General features: G+C 40.2%; 1 protein-coding gene across 9 annotated transcripts in view; it reads right to left on the bottom strand.

Moving 5' to 3' along the window:
* The window catches only part of LOC106088678 (kinesin-like protein unc-104), a 149887-nt gene that overhangs the window by 27247 nt on the left and 104510 nt on the right, over nt 1-18130 (bottom strand). For 6 of the 9 annotated variants that reach the window (XM_059370510.1, XM_059370508.1, XM_059370509.1 and 3 more), the window contains 4 exons: nt 17458-18119; nt 17268-17379; nt 15668-16025; nt 8011-8460 (listed from right to left, as the gene is read on the bottom strand). In XM_059370510.1, the coding sequence (XP_059226493.1) occupies nt 8011-8460; nt 15668-16025; nt 17268-17379; nt 17458-18119 (1582 nt within the window). The remainder of the gene's footprint in view (nt 1-8010; nt 8461-15667; nt 16026-17267; nt 17380-17457; nt 18120-18130) is intronic. The other 3 variants (XM_059370514.1, XM_059370515.1, XM_059370516.1) reach the window with 1 other exon arrangement.

Genomic DNA, 18130 nt, shown 5'->3' with positions numbered 1-18130 from the left:
TTATGTAGCCCATTCCTCTTTCCAAATCATATTCGTAATCTATTCCGTAATACCTATAATTTTTGTCTCATATTGTCATTATTGCCCAATATGACTATTTGAGGGAGTTATGGGTCGGGGCGTGAAAATTAGTATTCTACTCCCAAATGCCTTAAATTTGTGTTTCATATTGTCCCGATTTGTCTACTTTTATATATGGGTCGTGCTTTTGGGGTATGGGTCCACTTTTATTTTCGGGCAGTGCTTTTGGAGTAAGGGGGAGGGTCCGCCCCCTTACAATATCAACAAATTCTAAAGTCTGTTACGTCTTCCAGACCTTATTCGTTATCTACTCCTTAATACCTTTAATTTGAGTCCCATATTGTTCCGATTGGTCTACTTTTATATTTGGGTGCTGCTTTTGGGGTAGAGAGGAGGGTCCGCCCCTTACGATATCAACAAATTCTAAAGGCTATTGTTCTTTCCAGACCATATTCGTAATCTTCACTCTAACACCTTTCATTTGAGTCCCATATTGTTCCGATCAGTCCACTTTTATTTTTGGACGGTGCTCTTTGGGTAAGGGGGAGGGTCCGCCCCCTTATGATATCAACAGATTCTATAGTTTATTGCTTCTTCCAGACCATATTCGTTATCTACTACCTAATATCTTTCATTAGAATCCCATATTGTCATGACCGTCCAGTATCGCCTATTTGAGGCGGTTTTGGGATCGGGGCGGCCCCTAGGTTTCTGGACCCAATTTTTAATATCAAGTTAGTACTCTACTTTTGAATACCTTAAATTTGAGTCCCATACTGTCCCGATCCTTCCAAAAAATGTTGTAGCCTATTATTCTTTCTAGATCATCCTACAAAATGTGAGAAAATGTCAAGAAAATCGGTTCAGCTGTTTTCGAGTCTATTCGGAACAAACAAACAAACATACTTTGAGTTTTATATAAAAGCTTAAGCATCTGCGAAAATTAAAAAAAAAAAAACTAAAACTGCATTATGTTCGGCCAGGTCGAACTTTGGATACCCACCCCCTCGGGTATATATTTTAACCACTTTTCGCCATAATCCGGAAAAATGCACCATTTATTAACCCATTGCAGCTATATTGAAATATGGTCCGATTTGAACCAAACTCGGTATGTCGAGCGGTATAATAAATACACTTCACTGTTCAAGTCGTTAAAACAGAATATTGGCTAAACTTCATCCAAATCGGATAATAAATGCGTCATTTATGGACCCAAGACCTCAAATCGGGAGATCGCTATATATATATAGCAGCTATAAACAAATATAAACCGATGGGAGCCATATTGAACGCAGATGTCGTAGGGTCTACCACAGCTCACTGTGTCATATTTAAGTGAAATCAGGTAACAAACGCAGTTTTTATGCTCCATGGACTAAACTCGGCAGATCGGTATATATGGCAGCTATATGCAGCTATAGATAAATCATATAGGGCACAAATGTCGAAAAATCTTACATAAGTCACTGTGGCAAATTTCATCGAAAGCGGAAAATAAATGCGCCCTTTATGGGCTCAAGACCTTAGATCGGGAGATCGATCTATATGGCAGCTTGTCGAATTTAGACCGATGGGGGCCACATTAAACACGGATGTTAAGGGGTCTAACACAGCTCACTGTGGGAAATTTCAGTGAAATAAAATGTGTATTTAATGACCCTCAAACTTTAAATCGGCAGATCCGGCTATATCAAAATATAGTCCGCTATAGCCCATCTTCAAACTTAACCTGCCTATGGACAAAAAAAAAAAAAAAAAGAATCTGTGTCATGTCATGCTGATAGAATGCAATTACAGAGTCACAAGCTGTGAAAAAATTTGTCAACGCCGACTATATGAAAAATCCGCAATTACTTTTTGGGCAACCCAATACTTTATGGGGTCGGAAATGGATATTTCGATGTCTTGCAAACGGAATGAGAAAATGATTGTACCCCCATCCTTCGGTGGTGGGTAGAAAAATGTTAGCCACATTTCTTAGGCACTATTAAAGATATACCGCACACAAAATTATTTTTTAGGGCTTTTTGAGCACTTTCCAGCTAATCGAACCAACGATGCGCTTTTGGCCGCTCGAACAAAATTTTGTAGTATCAAGACAACCAACTTTTGAAACCCACCAATGGACCCTGGAAATTTCGCACATAGTCTGGATTAAGCCTCTTCTATAACCATATAACCCACTGTGCGTTGGTGGGTAGGAAAATGAAAAAATCACATAAAACTTATTAAGAAAATTTAAAATACAGAATTTACACATTATATTGGGTTGCCCAAAAAGTAATTGCGGATTTTTTAAAAGAAAATAAATGCATTTTTAATAAAACTTAGAATGAACTTTAATCAAATATACTTTTTTTACACTTTTTTTCTAAAGCAAGCTAAAAGTAACAGCTGATAACTGACAGAAGAAAGAATGCAATTAGAGTGTCACAAGCTGTGAAAAAATTTGTCAACACCGACTATATGAAAAATCCGCAATTACTTTTTGGGCAACCCAATATATCCATATTACGACAAAAAAAATATAGGAATTGCAAATAATATATTCCTCAAAGGCAAAAACCATTTAAAACCTTAAAACATATATAAATAAATACAGTGCATACAGATAAAAAAATTCATGCTAAAATTGCTGTATTTCAATATTCAAATAAAAGAATTTTAATATAACAAAAAAAAATTAAATTAATTTCAAAGTAATAAAAATTCACATAAGATTTTTTTCTTCAGATTCTGAACAAAAAAATTTGGCAAGTTTAGTAGTTGACGGTGCGAGCCTACAGTCCTACTGTCATGTCGATTTTTTTTTAGAAGACAAAATGTTCCTTACATAATCCATACGCTAGAATTCTCAACTTTTACCCCATTTGGTTAACATTTTCTAGATAAAGCACACTTATGGTCACCTATACCGGCACTGAATATCCCATATAAGACGTAGCCCCGATGTTATTTTTACTTGAAACTTTAAAAGCCACTGTTTTCGCCGAATTTGGTTATTGAATTACACTTATGGCCTTAATAATACTCACAAGACTTGTATCAATAACGACCCAAATGTGGACTTTTTGAGTCGGAAGAAGATTATGATCGTGGCGAGTTATCACGGTTATATTGGATAGCACAGTAAGTTGAGGTTAAGCTTTGGCTTAATGCACCATTCCATGCAGTACAGACTTATAACGGATGCGCTCAACGTGGTGACCCCCACAAGCAAAGTAAGGGGATACAGTAAACTTGTCTTTGCCTGACATCAGTCGACTATTGTCTGGTACGCTTGGTACTAAAAGACTTCTTCTCCTAGATAATAACCAAAGCGGCATAGCTTTGGCAGAGCTAATTGATTGTTTAACTTTTTGCTCGGTAAATGAGGGTGCCCCTACCGGAATTATGGGAAATTGCAGTTGAATTTTTGCCTAAGTGAGACTGTATTTTGATATATAACCTAGCCCAACCTACCTACCTCTGCATTACGGAGGTCACCAGACGCTGAAAACCTGGGTTCGAATCGTGACTCCTAAAGCTGGCGACATTTGTGAGCTACTGTACCATTTGGTATGACAGCCATGTAAAAACTTTTCCCCAAGGAGGTTACGCACTGCGGCACTCCGTTCGGACTCGGCTATAAAAGGAGGTCCCTTATCATTGAGCTTAAACTTGAGTCGGATAGCACTCATTGATATGTAAGAAGTTTGCCCCTGTTCCGTAGTGGAATATTCAGGGGCAACTTTGCAACCTACCTTCGAATGTGTGTTCACAAATTGTATGGAAGAGGGTCCTTGATTAAAAAGAGTATCAAACTTTATGTTAATACCGAGTCCATAACGTATGCTCCTTTTATACCCACCACCGACCCTACAAAGTATATATTTTTCGGATCGTCGTAAGATTCTAAGACGATTTAACGATGTCCGTGTAACCGTCCGTCTGTTATAATCACTCTAGAGCCGTCAAAAATTGAGATTTTGAGATATTGAAATTTGGCGCAGATACGTCTTTTTGATGTACGCAAGTTAAGTTCTTGAACGGGCCAATCGGACCATATTTGGATATAGCTGCTATATAGACCGATCTGCCGATAAAGGATATAATGCCCATAAATGCTTTATTTTCTTATCCAATTTGATTGAAATTTGAAACAGTGAGTAGCTTAAGGCTTCCCGACAACTGACCCAAATATGGCTCAGATCAGACTATATATTTAGATATAGCTGTCACATAGACCGATCTCCCGATAAAGGGTCTTAAGACCATAAAAGCTTTATTTATTACCCGATTTCGCAAAAATTTAAAACAGTGAGTAGGGTAAGGCCTCCCTACATCCGACCTAAATATGGTACCGATCGGCCGATAAGGGGACTGAAGCCGATAAAAGCTTTATTTTTTATCCGATTTCGCTGAAATTTGAAACAGTGAGAATTTGTGAGAAGGCCTTCCAACACAGGACCCAAATATGGTTTTGATCGGACTATATTTAGATATAGCTGTCATATAGACCGATCTGCCGATAAAGGGTTCTGAAGGCAATAAAAGCTTCATTTATCACCCGATTTCGCTGAAATTTTAAACAGTGAGTAGGTTAAGGCTTCCCAACATCCGACCTAAATATGGTTCTGATCAGCCTATATGTAGATATGGCCAATACGGGATGACTATGAGCACCAAGCAGGCTGGAACTTTGAGCTCCGACTTGCGTGGTGCCCATTGTTATCACGGGAAGCTTAGCTGAAAGCTACCGGGCTAAGGTTGCGGATGCTGGAAAGCTCCGTTTTTATGCGGAGTAGCTGCAATCGCGCCCGCGGGCAGTCAGCGATTTTCGAGAGGAGAGTCTCAGTGAGGAGTCAGGCGGCACTGGCTCTTAATTAAATACTGAGTGCCAATGATAATCGAGATAACAAGGCGAGTTATTGGCGGCTTCAAATAACCAATGGTCAACATCAGCGTCTGTTACCAGGTTAGGGGCGGCGAGCGTCGGATCTTGAAGCAAGCGGCTCGCCACAACGAGAAATACATGCAATCCCACAAAACCCATGCGGTAAGGGGCGCTGGGCCAGTAACCCGCCCCCGGAAAACATAGAACTACTATGAAAAACAAAGGAATAGTAAAAATGGACCCCCCCAACGTTGACGACCCACGCAAACGAAAAAAGGACCATGATTTGCGGATCTGCACCTGGAATGTCCGCACTCTTTATAGAGAAGGTGCAGTATACGCCCTGGCGGATGTATTAGAGAAGTACAAGGCAGACATAACCGCCTTACAGGAAGTGCGATGGACTGGGAATGGCGTCACTACAACACCAAACGGTGACGTACTATACTATAGCTGCCATAACACGAGGCACGAATTTGGCTGCGGATTTGTGGTTAGTCGGAGACTGAAACACCTTGTCTCCAGCTTTACTCCGGTGGATGAGAGGCTAGCCACAATCCAAGGATATTTTCTACGAGCGCCTAGAGAGAGAATATGACCGCTGCCCCGCCCATGATATTAAAATCGTTCTGGGAGATTTTAATGCGAAAATAGGGAAGGAAGAAATTTTTGCTCCAACAGTCGGAAAGTTTAGCCTCCCCGAGATAACGTCCAGTAATGGGTTGAGGCTGATAGATTTTGCCGCGGCAAAAACATGGTAGTTGGTAGCACTAGATTTCAATATAAAAATATTCACAAAGCCAGATGGCTGTCACCCGATCAAAACACGAGAAACCAAATTGATCACGTTGTGATAGATGGAAGGCATTCATCCAGCGTGTTAGATGTACGATCGATCTGTGGAGCGAATATATATTCGGATCATTACCTTGTTGCAGCAAAGGTTCGCACCCGTTTGAACATGGCGAGGAAAGTACGATCTGACACTGCACGGAAGCTGGACATTGAAAAGCTGCAAACACAACAAATGGCAGTGGCATACTCCACTCGACTGACCCAACTGCTTGATGAAAGCACTCCTTGTTCCGATGATATAATGGCGCAGTGGCAAACTATTGCCCACTCCATGGAAAATGCCGAGAAATCCGTACTTGGGTACCGGAAGCCTCCTCTAAAAAATCCATGGTACGACCAAGAGTGTCGAGATGCTACTGAAGCCAAGAATGCGGCATATAGAGCAACCCTGCAATCAGTAGCAACGCGCCAGATGAAGGAGACGTATCGGGAGAAAAGGCGAGAGGAGAAACGTTTATTTCGCAGAAAGAAAAAGGAAAAAGGAAATGGAAAGACGTGAGTGCGAGCGAATTGAGATGTACAGGAGTCAGAATGAAGTCCGAAAATTCTACCAAAGAGGCTTTGGTGCAGGCACATCCTCCTGCAGAGACAAAGAAGGAAATCTGGTAACGGACACAGACAACATGCTGAGAATATGGAAAGAACATTTTACCCAACTGCTAGTGTCCGATGTTGGCGGCGAAGAGGATACCGCAGAACCAATCCCTGATGATGCAATAGAATGTTTACCTCCTAGTCAGAATGAGGTCCAAGTAGCAGTAACCCGACTAAAGAACAACAAGGCAGCAGGAGCCGACGGGTTACCCGCTGAACTATTTAAGACCGGAGGCAACACGCTGATCAGGCGTATGCATCAGCTTATCTGCGCAATCTGGCTAGAAGAACGCATACCCGATGATTGTCCCTATGTCCCGTACACACGAAAGGAGACAAGACGGAATGTGCCAACTACAGAGGAATAAGTCTCCTCCCCATCGCATACAAGATACTCTCGAGCGTACTGTGTGAAAGATTAAAACCTAAAGTCAATGAGATAATTGGGCCCTATCAATGCAGTTTTAGACCTGGTAAATCCACCCTAGACCAGATATTCACACTGCGCCAAATCCTGAAAAAGACCCGAGAAGGACAAATCAACACCTACCACCTCTTTGTTGACTACAAAGCCGCCTTCGATACTGCTTTACGTTCAAAGGTATTTCAAGACATGTCTGAGTTTGGTATCCCTGCAAAATTAATAAGAACCACAACTTTGAGATAGGCAGTAACTTTATCTGCCTCGGCACCGCCGTAACCGAAACGAATGACACCAATTTTGAGATAAAGCGAAGAATAATACTGGAAAACAGATGCTACTTTGGACTAAGTAAGCAGTTTAGAAACAAGGCCACCTCTCGACAGACGAAGATTACACTATACAAGACACTGATACTACCCCTGCTGTTATATGGTTCTAAAGCATGGGTACTTGTGAAAGCAGATAAGGCAGTGCTTGGAGTATTTGAGAGAAAGATTCTATGTAAAATATATGAACCAGTTTGCGTTAACGGAGAATATAGGCGGCTCATACGAGCTGTATACACGCATTAAAATACAACGGCTGCGTTGGCTAGGTCATGTTGTCAGAATGGATGAAGAAGCTCCAGCAAAGAAGTCTTTTGAAGGCAAACACGATGGCACACGCAAACCGGGAAGACCAAAAGCCCGATGGAAAGATCAAGTTGTAGGAGACACCTCGAAACTTGGTGTCAGAGATTTTAGAATGAGCGCAGAAGATGGAGGCGCTTGGAACGCTATTCTACGTTCGGCTAGTGGAACAAATATTCTGTCATAGCCAATTAAAGTAAAGTAAAGTAAGTTATCCAATTTTCACCGGATTGTGATGAAAAAGGGTTTACATATATACCCAAGGTGGTGGGTATCCAAAGTTTGGCCCGGCCGAACTTAATACCTTTTTACTTATTTTAAACAAATATATTTAAAGCCAATTTTATAACATTAATTCAAGGGCTTGCTGATTAATTTTACCGCAAATTTCAAATAAATAAAAGCATAGACACAAAAATGTAAAGAAAAACGATTACAAAAAACCAAAAAAAAAGACAAAAAAAAAAAACACTACACACCAAAGATAATATATACAAATAAATAATTATGTATGTGGGCATGTGTGTACGTATTAAGATAATATACATAGTTGTTGGTTATTAAGTATAGAAAAGAAAAAGAGGAACCTCGAAAAAATGAAAGCCAACCTAGAAGGCATAAGATTTGCCAATGATAGACGGGATGGTGAGTTGTTGTTTGATTTCAATTGATTAGATTTAGATGGTGGTGCTGGTTGTTGCTGCTGCTGTGGCTGTGGCTGCTGTTGCTGATGCCTTTGTAGCTGCAGATGCTGCTGAGGTGGCTGATGTTGCTTGACAACATTTCCCAAATAACCATTTAGGCCAAAATCTTGCAGACGATTGCAACATTCGGTAGTGCTACTACCCCCGATGCCATCGTTTAATATCGACGATGATGAGGTGGTCGACGACGACGAGGACGTTGATGAATAGGGATGACAAGGAGCAGTTATGGTGTTTGGATTTAAAGGATAGTTTTGTATTGTCAAACCATCTGTTATGGCTGAGGTGTCGTAGAGCATCGATGATGGTGGTGATTCCACATTGTAAATTTGTCTCATCATTTCCAAGCGATAACTAATTTTGTGGGTGTACGAGTATGTGTGTTGGTTATATTTTATGTTTTTTTTTTTTTTTTTTTTTTTTTATTAAGTATGTGTTTTGTTAGAGGGTGTTGTTATGAGTTTTTTTTTGTTATTTTTTATAAAAATAAATAAGAGAAAATAAGTTTGTTCACAATTAAAAGGAAATAAAGTTGGAGAAATAGTAGTAGAAAACCGAAACAAAAAGTTTACAATGACTAATGAGTTCAAATGAAAAGAATTATTAAAAAAAGTAATGCTAAGTTTACACTGGCCACAAATAACATACAAACATAAATTCAATCAAAGAAATGGCCACAAACCCCATAAACATGTAATATGTTCTATGAACCAGTGTAAACGCAGCATAAGTAAGATGTTTAAGGTTTAAGTTTAGATTGAAATATGACACGTGTTATGGTGGTTTAAGTGTGACATTTAAATTTTGTTGCATGTGAAACTTTACAAGCTAGTGTATTATCAATTATTCAATATCTTATTATCATGTTATAACAGATTTTATTGGGTTGCCCAAAAAGTAATTGTCGGTAATATAGTAGTAATATAGTCGGCGTTGACAAATTTTTTCAACGGCTTGTGACTCTGTAATTGCATTCTTTCTTCTGTCAGTTATCAGCTGTTACTTTTAGCTTGCTTTAGAAAAAAAGTGCGCGAAATTTTGTTTACATTTGTTTGTTTGGCGTCAATTTTAATATGGGTACCACATGTATTGAAAGATATTCATTTAACAAACCGAATCAACGCTTGTGATATGCACCTTAAACGCAATGAATTCGATCCGTTTTTAAAACGAATCATAACTGGAGATGAAAAATGGATTGTTTACAACAACAAGCATGGTGAACCAGCTCAAACCACTTCAATAGCTGATATCCACCAAAAGAAGGTTATGCTGTCTGCTTGGTGGGATTGGAAGGGTGTGGTATATTTTGAGCTGCTTCAAGGAACCAAACGATTAATTCGGATGTTTACTGTCAACAATTGGACAAATTGAATACAGCCATCAAGGAGAAGCGACCAGAATTGGTCAATCGTAAAGGTGTCATATTCCACCAGGACAACGCTAGACCGCACACATCTTTGGTCACTCGCCAAAAACTGAGTGAGTTTGGCTGGGAACTTTTGATGCATCCACCATATAGCCCTGACCTTGCACCATCAGACTACCATTTATTTCGATCTTTGCAGAGCTCCTTAAATGGTAAAACTTTCGGCAATGATGAGGCTATAAAATCGCACTTGGTTCAGTATTTTGCAGATAAAGGCCAGAAGTTCTATGAGCGTGGAATACTAAATTTGCCAGGAAGATGGCAAAAGGTTATCGAACAAAATGGCAATTATATATTTAATTAAAGTTCATTCTTAGTTTTATTAAAAATGCATTTAATTAAAAAAAAAAAAAAATCCGCAATTACTTTTTGGGCAACCCAATATAATAACCGATTACTTTGAGAGATAAATTCTTAGTTCCCAACCCATTAAGGCTGCAAGAAACAACGTTCGTTTGAAGAAAAACAGCTGAATAAATGGGCCTAAGAAAGTGGTTTATTTCAGCAATACAATCTTTTCCCCATAGATCACGTATATCCCACCGAACGTCTCTTTTCTTTGACTGTCAAATGTGATTTCAAGAATTTTTGACTTAATATTAAGTAGCGCCAAAGTTGGTTGCAAAAATCTCTAGCCAATTGTCATTATCTTACAATAATCCGCATATAAAGGGGACGCTATAAAAGTAGACCGATAGAGACAGCAAAGATGCCATATTTTTGGCAACTCTTTTGACATTTCTCTACAGTAAGTTTTGCCATTTCATGATGGAAAGATATACGAGTCAACAACGAATCGAAAAAATTACTACCGAAATTCGGAGTCAGTGGCCTCAATGTTAAGAGCTTCAGCGATGAGATTGAATGGCCTTGTCAATTAGCAAAATATGCGTAATTGGTCAGACAGTAATCCACACGTACTCCATGAGTCATCATTGCATTCCGAAAAATATCAGGGTTTGGTGTGGTTTATGGGCCGGCGGCGTCTTTGGGCCGTACTTCTCCCCGTGATGATCAAGCACGTTACTGTGAATGGGAATCGCTACCGTTCAATGATAACGAAATATTTTTGGGCCAATTGGATGATATGGACTTGGAGGACATGTGGTTACAACAGGATGGTGCTTACGTTATTACGTTCACTTATAGTACAATCCCAATGCAGTCAGTGGGAGATTAACAGACGATAGGTAGCGGTTTACCAATGCCGGACTTATAGTTCCATATTTGGAAACTTCGTCTTCCATGTCGCTTCCTAATTTCTTTTTTCATCTGATGACTGTTCGTAATCTAACGTTTTAATCTCTGCTGGATGTCCCCACGGATATTTTCCCATAGAAGACAGCATGACTGCCCGTATCGAAGGCCTTCAATGGATCAACTGACAAGACAATTGCCATGAGGGACGCTTTGACCTGGTTGAGACCTTTAATAATACAGGCGTAAAGTCTATATGAATTTCAACGTAACCACCAGTGGTATAAAAAAGAAAGGTAGAGCAAAACACAGTCGTAATTTTCATTTGCGTTCTATTTGAACTCTTCGAGTTTCGACTTCTTATTCTTAAATTTACGTACAAATGACGACCATAAAGATGATGTCTACAAAAAGCCAGACATAACTGACTGTCTCAAAGACCAAGTGCCACGAGAAGCGTTCCAGGGTACTGCTTGACCTTTGTGGTGTTCACCGTTATGATGAGAAGCTCAACTGAGAGCTACCGGATACGTCCACTGGCAGAGAGATACAGAGGCACTGCAAATACAGCCGCGGACAATCAGCGGTATTAAGTGGAGAGTCTCAGTGAGTGCCCGGACTGGCTCGGCTCTTGCTTAAATACAGGAGTTGAGAAACTACCAACTTTTGACTTCTTTTTCCAAAAAAATGCAACCAACAACTGGCGAGTATAGAGCTATCGAGAGCCTTGTGTTACAGTTTGACCTGGTTTAGACCTCGCTAAAATGTGGAGCTGATGGCGTACAAAGCTCCCGTAAATTTGCGAATTCCATGCTGATGTTCAGATCATGATATTCTCCAACAAGGTTCAGCACCGATGGTGCTCCAAATGTTTTGGTTTCTAGTGAGAGAAGGAAGAAAGGTCTCTACCATTCATCTCTGGCTTCTGTAGAGGAATAAATTTTGCCCTTTTTCATATATAATGCAATATAAGAAGATTGAGAGATGGGTTGGGGTCTTGCTTTTTTACTTAAATTGGCTATGACAGAACATTTGTCTCATTAACCGAACGTAGCGTTCCAAGCGCCTGCATCTTCTGCGATCCTTCTAAAATCGTTGACTCCATGTTTCTAGGTATCTTTCACCACTTAAATTTTCCATCGGGCTCTCGGTTTGGGTGTACCACAGTGATTGCCTTCAAAAGACTTCTTTGCAGGGGCTTCTTTATCAATTCGGAACGCATGATCTAGCCAACGCAGTCGTCCTACTGTTCGTGGTTCATACGATGCATATATTATTCATTAACGCAAACTGGTCCATATATTTTACGAAGGATTTTTCTCTCCAACACTCCAAACACTGTTTCATCTGCTTTCGCAAATACCCATGCTTCGGATCCATACAACAGCATGGATAGTAGGTAGGTTGGGGACATTAGTTGGATACTAGACTCCCTGTACATACTTCTTTCTTTAACATCAGTTTGGACATTTCGTCAGACCCAGCAAATCGGAGGATGTGGAGCTGCGCGTATAACGGTTGTAACTTCGTTTGCGGTATGTTATGTACATCATATAGACAATTTCAACCAAATTAAATAAGGATTTGGTCTCCAGCAGCTCATGACTTAAACCGTCCTCTAGTTGCTCAAGAAGTCAAGATCCCAGATCAGTTTATGTGACACCTATATCAGGTTATGGACTTTCGACGGACAAACGAACATGCTTAGATCGACTTAGATTGTCATGACGATCAAGAATATATACACTTTATGGGGTCTTGGACGAATATTTCCAGGAGATACTAACGGACAGACAGCAAAAAAAATTCTAAACGAATTTCTTTTTTCAACCATACTCGACAAGAATGTGAACTGCAAATTTGCATCAAGATACGGAGAGCAAGCTTTTTAAATATCAATGATTGCAAAATCTCGAGCGGCCTTACTCGTGTTTCGAGATATTGACGGATGAACTGAAGACGTTAAGCATACTCAGAACGATGGACATAGTATACACACGATCACTATTTCGATTAGTTACATGCTGAATGATGGAGAGGTGTTGCCAGTAATGCTCAAGTTAAGATTTGAACTAATCAGTGTATTCTCTGTTGCCTAGATCAACGGGAACCGCATTGCGGAGAGCGTTGAAGCAAAGCTTCGAACCATAAGCACCTCGGTAACTGATGTAAAGGAGCTTTAATTAGCAGAGAATCTGCTGACAGGAAACATGTTGAGTAGTTATGAGGAGAACTGCCCTCTGTCATATCCAGGTAAGAGATCGCAACCTTTTTGGTGGAACGGGGACTTGAGGAGACTTAGACAGACTACGAGGAGGCTCTGTAATAGGGTAAACGAAACTAAACTGCGTGCAGACTGGGACATATACGGAGAGTTGCTAAATAATTACAGAGGCCAAGTGCTTGGGCGTGATTCTTGACTAGAATCTTAGATTGAGAAGAAACATCGAAGAAATGATCAAAAGGGGACTGGATGTGCTCTACTTCTATCACAACTCGATAGGAAGGAGTTGGGGGTTAAGGCCGGGGACGGTGCACTTGTGGTTGTTCGGCCAATTCTCACCTATAGTTGTCAGGTGTGGCACAAAGCTCTGGCCAACTATTCCCCTTCGTAGGATGATCAAGAATGTTTAGGGTAACATGGCAGTGCTAATCTCTGGGTAAGGATAAGTGCCCCAAGAGGGGCGATGAATGCCATTCTCGATTTTATGCCGTTGTACCTATATGTTGGTTGTGTGACAACAAAGATCGTCAAAAGCCTAGAGAGTAAGGTACATGGAGCTCCTCTAATTAAGGCTATTCTTCTGTTCTTTGGGGACATTGATAACGCGTTGCGCCTTGCTATATGCGGCCATGCTTCCCCTGCATTGGAAGTCGTTTTTTTTGAAAAGGGATCACTGGGTTGGGGGCATAAACACTGGAGCGGGAGTCTTCATTAAACTGCTTGGAATTAGTGGTTCGTATAGACTTTTGGACGGGTGCAGCGTCTTCGCAATCCTGAAGGCACTGGAGACGATGTTGTTGCGGGAGCGGAGTCACGATCAAACTATTACGATATACATGGTCAGTCGGGCGGTGCTTAAGGATCTGGCTTCGGGCAGCGTGAGGTCAAAGTTAGTTTAGAAGATGCAAAGAGCTTCTTCGAATCGTGGGAGGGAATGTCTGGTTCTGCTGGGCGCGAGGACATCAAGGAGTGGCGGAGAACTAGGATCACGATTAAACTATCACGATATAGAGGGGAAGTCGGGCGGCATTGAAGGATCTGGCGTCGGGCAGCGTGAGCTTATAAGACGCAAAGAGCTTCTTCGAACCTTTGAAGGGGATGTAAGGCTCTGCTAGGTATTCAGCAGAAAGTCTCAGTGAAAGGCCGGGCGGTACAGGCTCTTGCACAAATACTGATTGTATATGAAGCTCGACATGACAAGCGTCAAGCACCTATTGTGTCACTGAAGTAGAGAATGGGTGAACAGCTCTTTCTAAGATAATATTCCCTACAGGCTTTGTCATTCTGGAGTTCTGTAGAGTCCTGAATTGGCTGACTGGATCATACTTTTGACGGTGATTTTTTTTCTTCTTCCCTTATGCATTGGTTTTGTTTTTCTATCTTTGAATGCTGTCTTGTACCACTTTCTTTATATCTTCTAGCGTGAACGCAATGGACCTGAGGTTCTTAACTAGCTTTATTACAATCTTATAGTAAGCCAAAAACTTGAATTTGTTAAGTAAATTTGGGATCAAGCAACCTGGGGGAACGCCCTACCTTAATGCCACCTAAACGGGCATGTTGACCGATTGAGACGATATGGGTATCATAGGAAAGGTATTTGAGAGTTGAATACGTATCTGATGCAAGTTTTTATACTTTAAGTAACTGGAGGTCGCCCTACGCCCAAATCAATGGACATTTTGAAGCATAGGGACAAAATGGGGTCCAAATGAAACGTATTTGGGAGTAAGAGTATGAATCTTGAATCCATTATAAATAGCATTGAACAAAGATCTGCAAGACACGATCTCCAGAAAAAACTCCAAACCGATATGTAGATTGATCGGTGCAATATGGGATTTAAATGAGAGGGATTTGGGAGTAATGTAGTAATCTGATATTAATATTTGGGACCATTGTGTGACTCTCATCCGATTTGGCTCAAATTTTGCACCATGACCTCTGTTATGAATTCTAATATGCGCACTAAGCCTGATGTTAATCGGTCCTAAACCATATAGCCCGCATATAAACAGATCTTCTGATTTGCCTTCTTCAGCTGTTGAAGAGTGTAATTCTTATCAGAATTGGATGAGATTTGGTGTGTGGCCTTCCGGCCATTTTTCCAGCTTTACTATCAATTATACTCTATATGAGTTTATATAGAAGGACATCATGCGGAGAATCAGGAGAATGGGTTGGGGGTTCCGTAAAATATAAGTTTCAAACCATGGAATTTAAAGGAATTGGATAACTTTTTTTATAGGAATTGGATTTACATTCTTTAGGAATAGGTTGTTGGGAGAATTCTTTCAAACTTGTTCCAGTAACTTCTTTCAATTTTTGCTTATTCACTAAATGTGCTAATCAATTAAACAACCACCATGCACGTTTACAATTTTATTATTTTTTTTTTTTTTCATAAAAAAAAATAAAAAATCGAATTAAGAGCTCCAAACTAAAATAAGCTTTAACAATTATAGTCTTGAACGAAAAAGCCTTTGAGGTTCTGAAGTAGAATTAACACAAAGAGAACTGAACAAAATTTCTAGTAACAAAATTAATTTTTTGCTGTATTTTTTTCTTTTAATAAACAATGAAATGTGTGAAGAAAGAAATATTTAAAAAGTAATATCTCCAAAGAAAACCAAACGAACAAACAAATATCTTAGGAGAAGAGCAGGGGCGAACAATTTTGTAATTTAATCTATGAAACAATTTTAACTTACCGTAATTTCTCCAAAGACCAGTAATGAGTAGCACCATTTTTGGTGTCGGTAACCTCAACGGCTACCAGGGTCTTGGACACTGGAGGTGTGCCAAATTCATCTTCAACTTGTAGTGGTGAAGCCGAAGAGGCCAACTCTGGGGGCAAAGGTGAATAGAGAGTGTCTGTGAGTAGGGTAAATTGGAATTGAACTTTCTTCTTCAATTCCACAGAAATGGCATTGGCCTCCTTAAGGAATATGGCATTGCCCCATAAATCATCGCGCAAAGAGGTGAACTGATGATAACGCCATTTGCGGAAAGCCCAGGCAGCTAGGCCAGCTTCGCGGGCACTCCAACAAGATTCATAAGCTGGATTGGCTGAAAATCAAAGTAGAAAAAAAGGAGAAAAGACATGAAAAAGGGCACAATTTTACATCAATGATGGGTACATCAACACATATGCGCATTATTTTGAAATCAAAGGACTTGAAATCTGGTGTAAATGCAAAATTGCCCATGCACATTCCATTTAGGGAACAGCAGTGATACTACTTTCATTTAATGTAGTATCACTGTGAAGTTTACTGAATTTCTTGTCTGATGTTTTCACCAGAATTCTAACCCAGTCATCTTAAGTCTTAAGTTCATGTGTATTTCCCCTGCAAAAATTTTTGACCGCCAAATAATCTTCCTCGAATCGTTATGATCGCAAACGAGCACATATAAGAGTCACAGACGATTCCACTGCCGTTTGGAGTTGTGTACTAAAGACGACTCTTCTGGAAGAGTGTTCTGCGAATCTTCCATATGAGTTGCTAAAGAGTTAGTCATAAGAATTTTGGAAGATCTAAGAATCGAGCAAAAATCGTGCGAACGAGTTAAAAATTTGTGTTTTGGAAGATTAATAAAATAATCTTCTACAAGAGTTGCAAATTAGTCGCTTGAACGTAACTCCGAAAAATCTTAAACCAATTTTTTTACATATGGCTAGCTCTTGTAGGTGAGCAAACCCATTCCGCCAATAACTCGCCTTGGCATATCGATCATCATAGCCACTCAGTATTTATGCAAAAGCCGGTGCCTCACACTGAAACTCTCCCCTCGATACCGCTTATTGTCCGCGACAGCCGTTGCAGCCACTCCGTATGATGCACTCCACTAACCGCAACCTGTGGACGCGGCCGGTAGCTCGCAGCTAAGCTTCTCGTGTTCAGTGATGAACACTACACAGATCGGACCTAACGTTCCAGTCTGTTTGGTGCTCCCAGCTATCCCGGGATTGTCTAATGATATTCTAGAAGAGTGTTTTAAGACTCATACGGACGATTATAACGCAATAAGTTGTAAAAGAAGCGTCGCGAAGAGTTGCTTAAACTTCCGCCCATGCAAAGGATTGTCCAATTATATCGAAGAAGAGTGTTTCGCTACTCATACGGAAGAACAATTACGGACAAATATTCCAGAAGATTGTTTTATACATCATCATTAATCATTCATCGCAAAGACGAACGCTCTTCCAAAAATTATGAAAAATGTTTGCAGGGCATGCATTAATATGCTATAATGTGCATGTGTGTTTACCCATCGCTGTTTTAGTTAAAAAAAAAAAACAATACTTACAATAGACCTCCTCATCCTGTAAATCTTCAGGAGTGTAACTACTGTACATGGACATGGTCATGGATTGCTCCTCCACCTGTTTTTGCAAAGCATCAATGCGGGCCTCATAGGACTGTTATTAGAGAAGAAAAATATTTTTTAGATTCATAAGCTTTTCATTTTACGAGTATGTTTTGTCATTCCCACTTACCTTACGCTGCTCTTCAAATTCTTGATCAGCTTGCAACTTCTCACGCTTGTACTGTTCCTCCAAAACATCCAAACGTTTCTTCATTTCTGCCTTCAAATCAATACCCTGTTTCTCCAGCAATTCACACTGAGCGAAATTCCAATCCACTTCTTGTGTATCACATTTCTCATTTTCATTCTCTGTGTTCTCGGCAATTTTCTCACGTATCTCCCTAGCCTGATCGGGATTGGTAAAACGAAATACATGATTTTTACCCAAGATGACACGAGAGCCGGTACGCAAAACTTCCGGTTCCATTAGCTGGCGACCATTCAAATAGACCAAAGCATCTTTGTGTGGTATTAGGGTCACTTGATTGTTACGATTCTCAAAGGTGCAATGCTCCTTTAGAATGTGCGAACCCGAGAGTTGTATATCCTGTGGTACATTAGCCTCGTGTGTACCCAAACGGGTAATGCCATCCTTGATGTAATACAAAAGACACTCCGATAGATTGGGATCCTCATTGAGATTCACCAAATGTGGAGTCTTCTTGGGCGAAAAGACACCAACTGTAATGCCATCCTCTTTAACGGCCACACCCATCTCGGCGAAGACAGCCTCACGTTGCAAACGAATCTCTTCGGTACGCTTGAGTTTCTCTTCCCAAGTCTCATTAAGCTCTGCATGGTAA

Source organism: Stomoxys calcitrans, chromosome 5, assembly GCF_963082655.1.
Source record: "Stomoxys calcitrans chromosome 5, idStoCalc2.1, whole genome shotgun sequence".
NCBI lineage: Eukaryota > Metazoa > Arthropoda > Insecta > Diptera > Muscidae > Stomoxys > Stomoxys calcitrans.
Note: the sequence above shows the minus strand (reverse complement) of the source record. Positions and strands in the feature narration are given on the sequence as shown.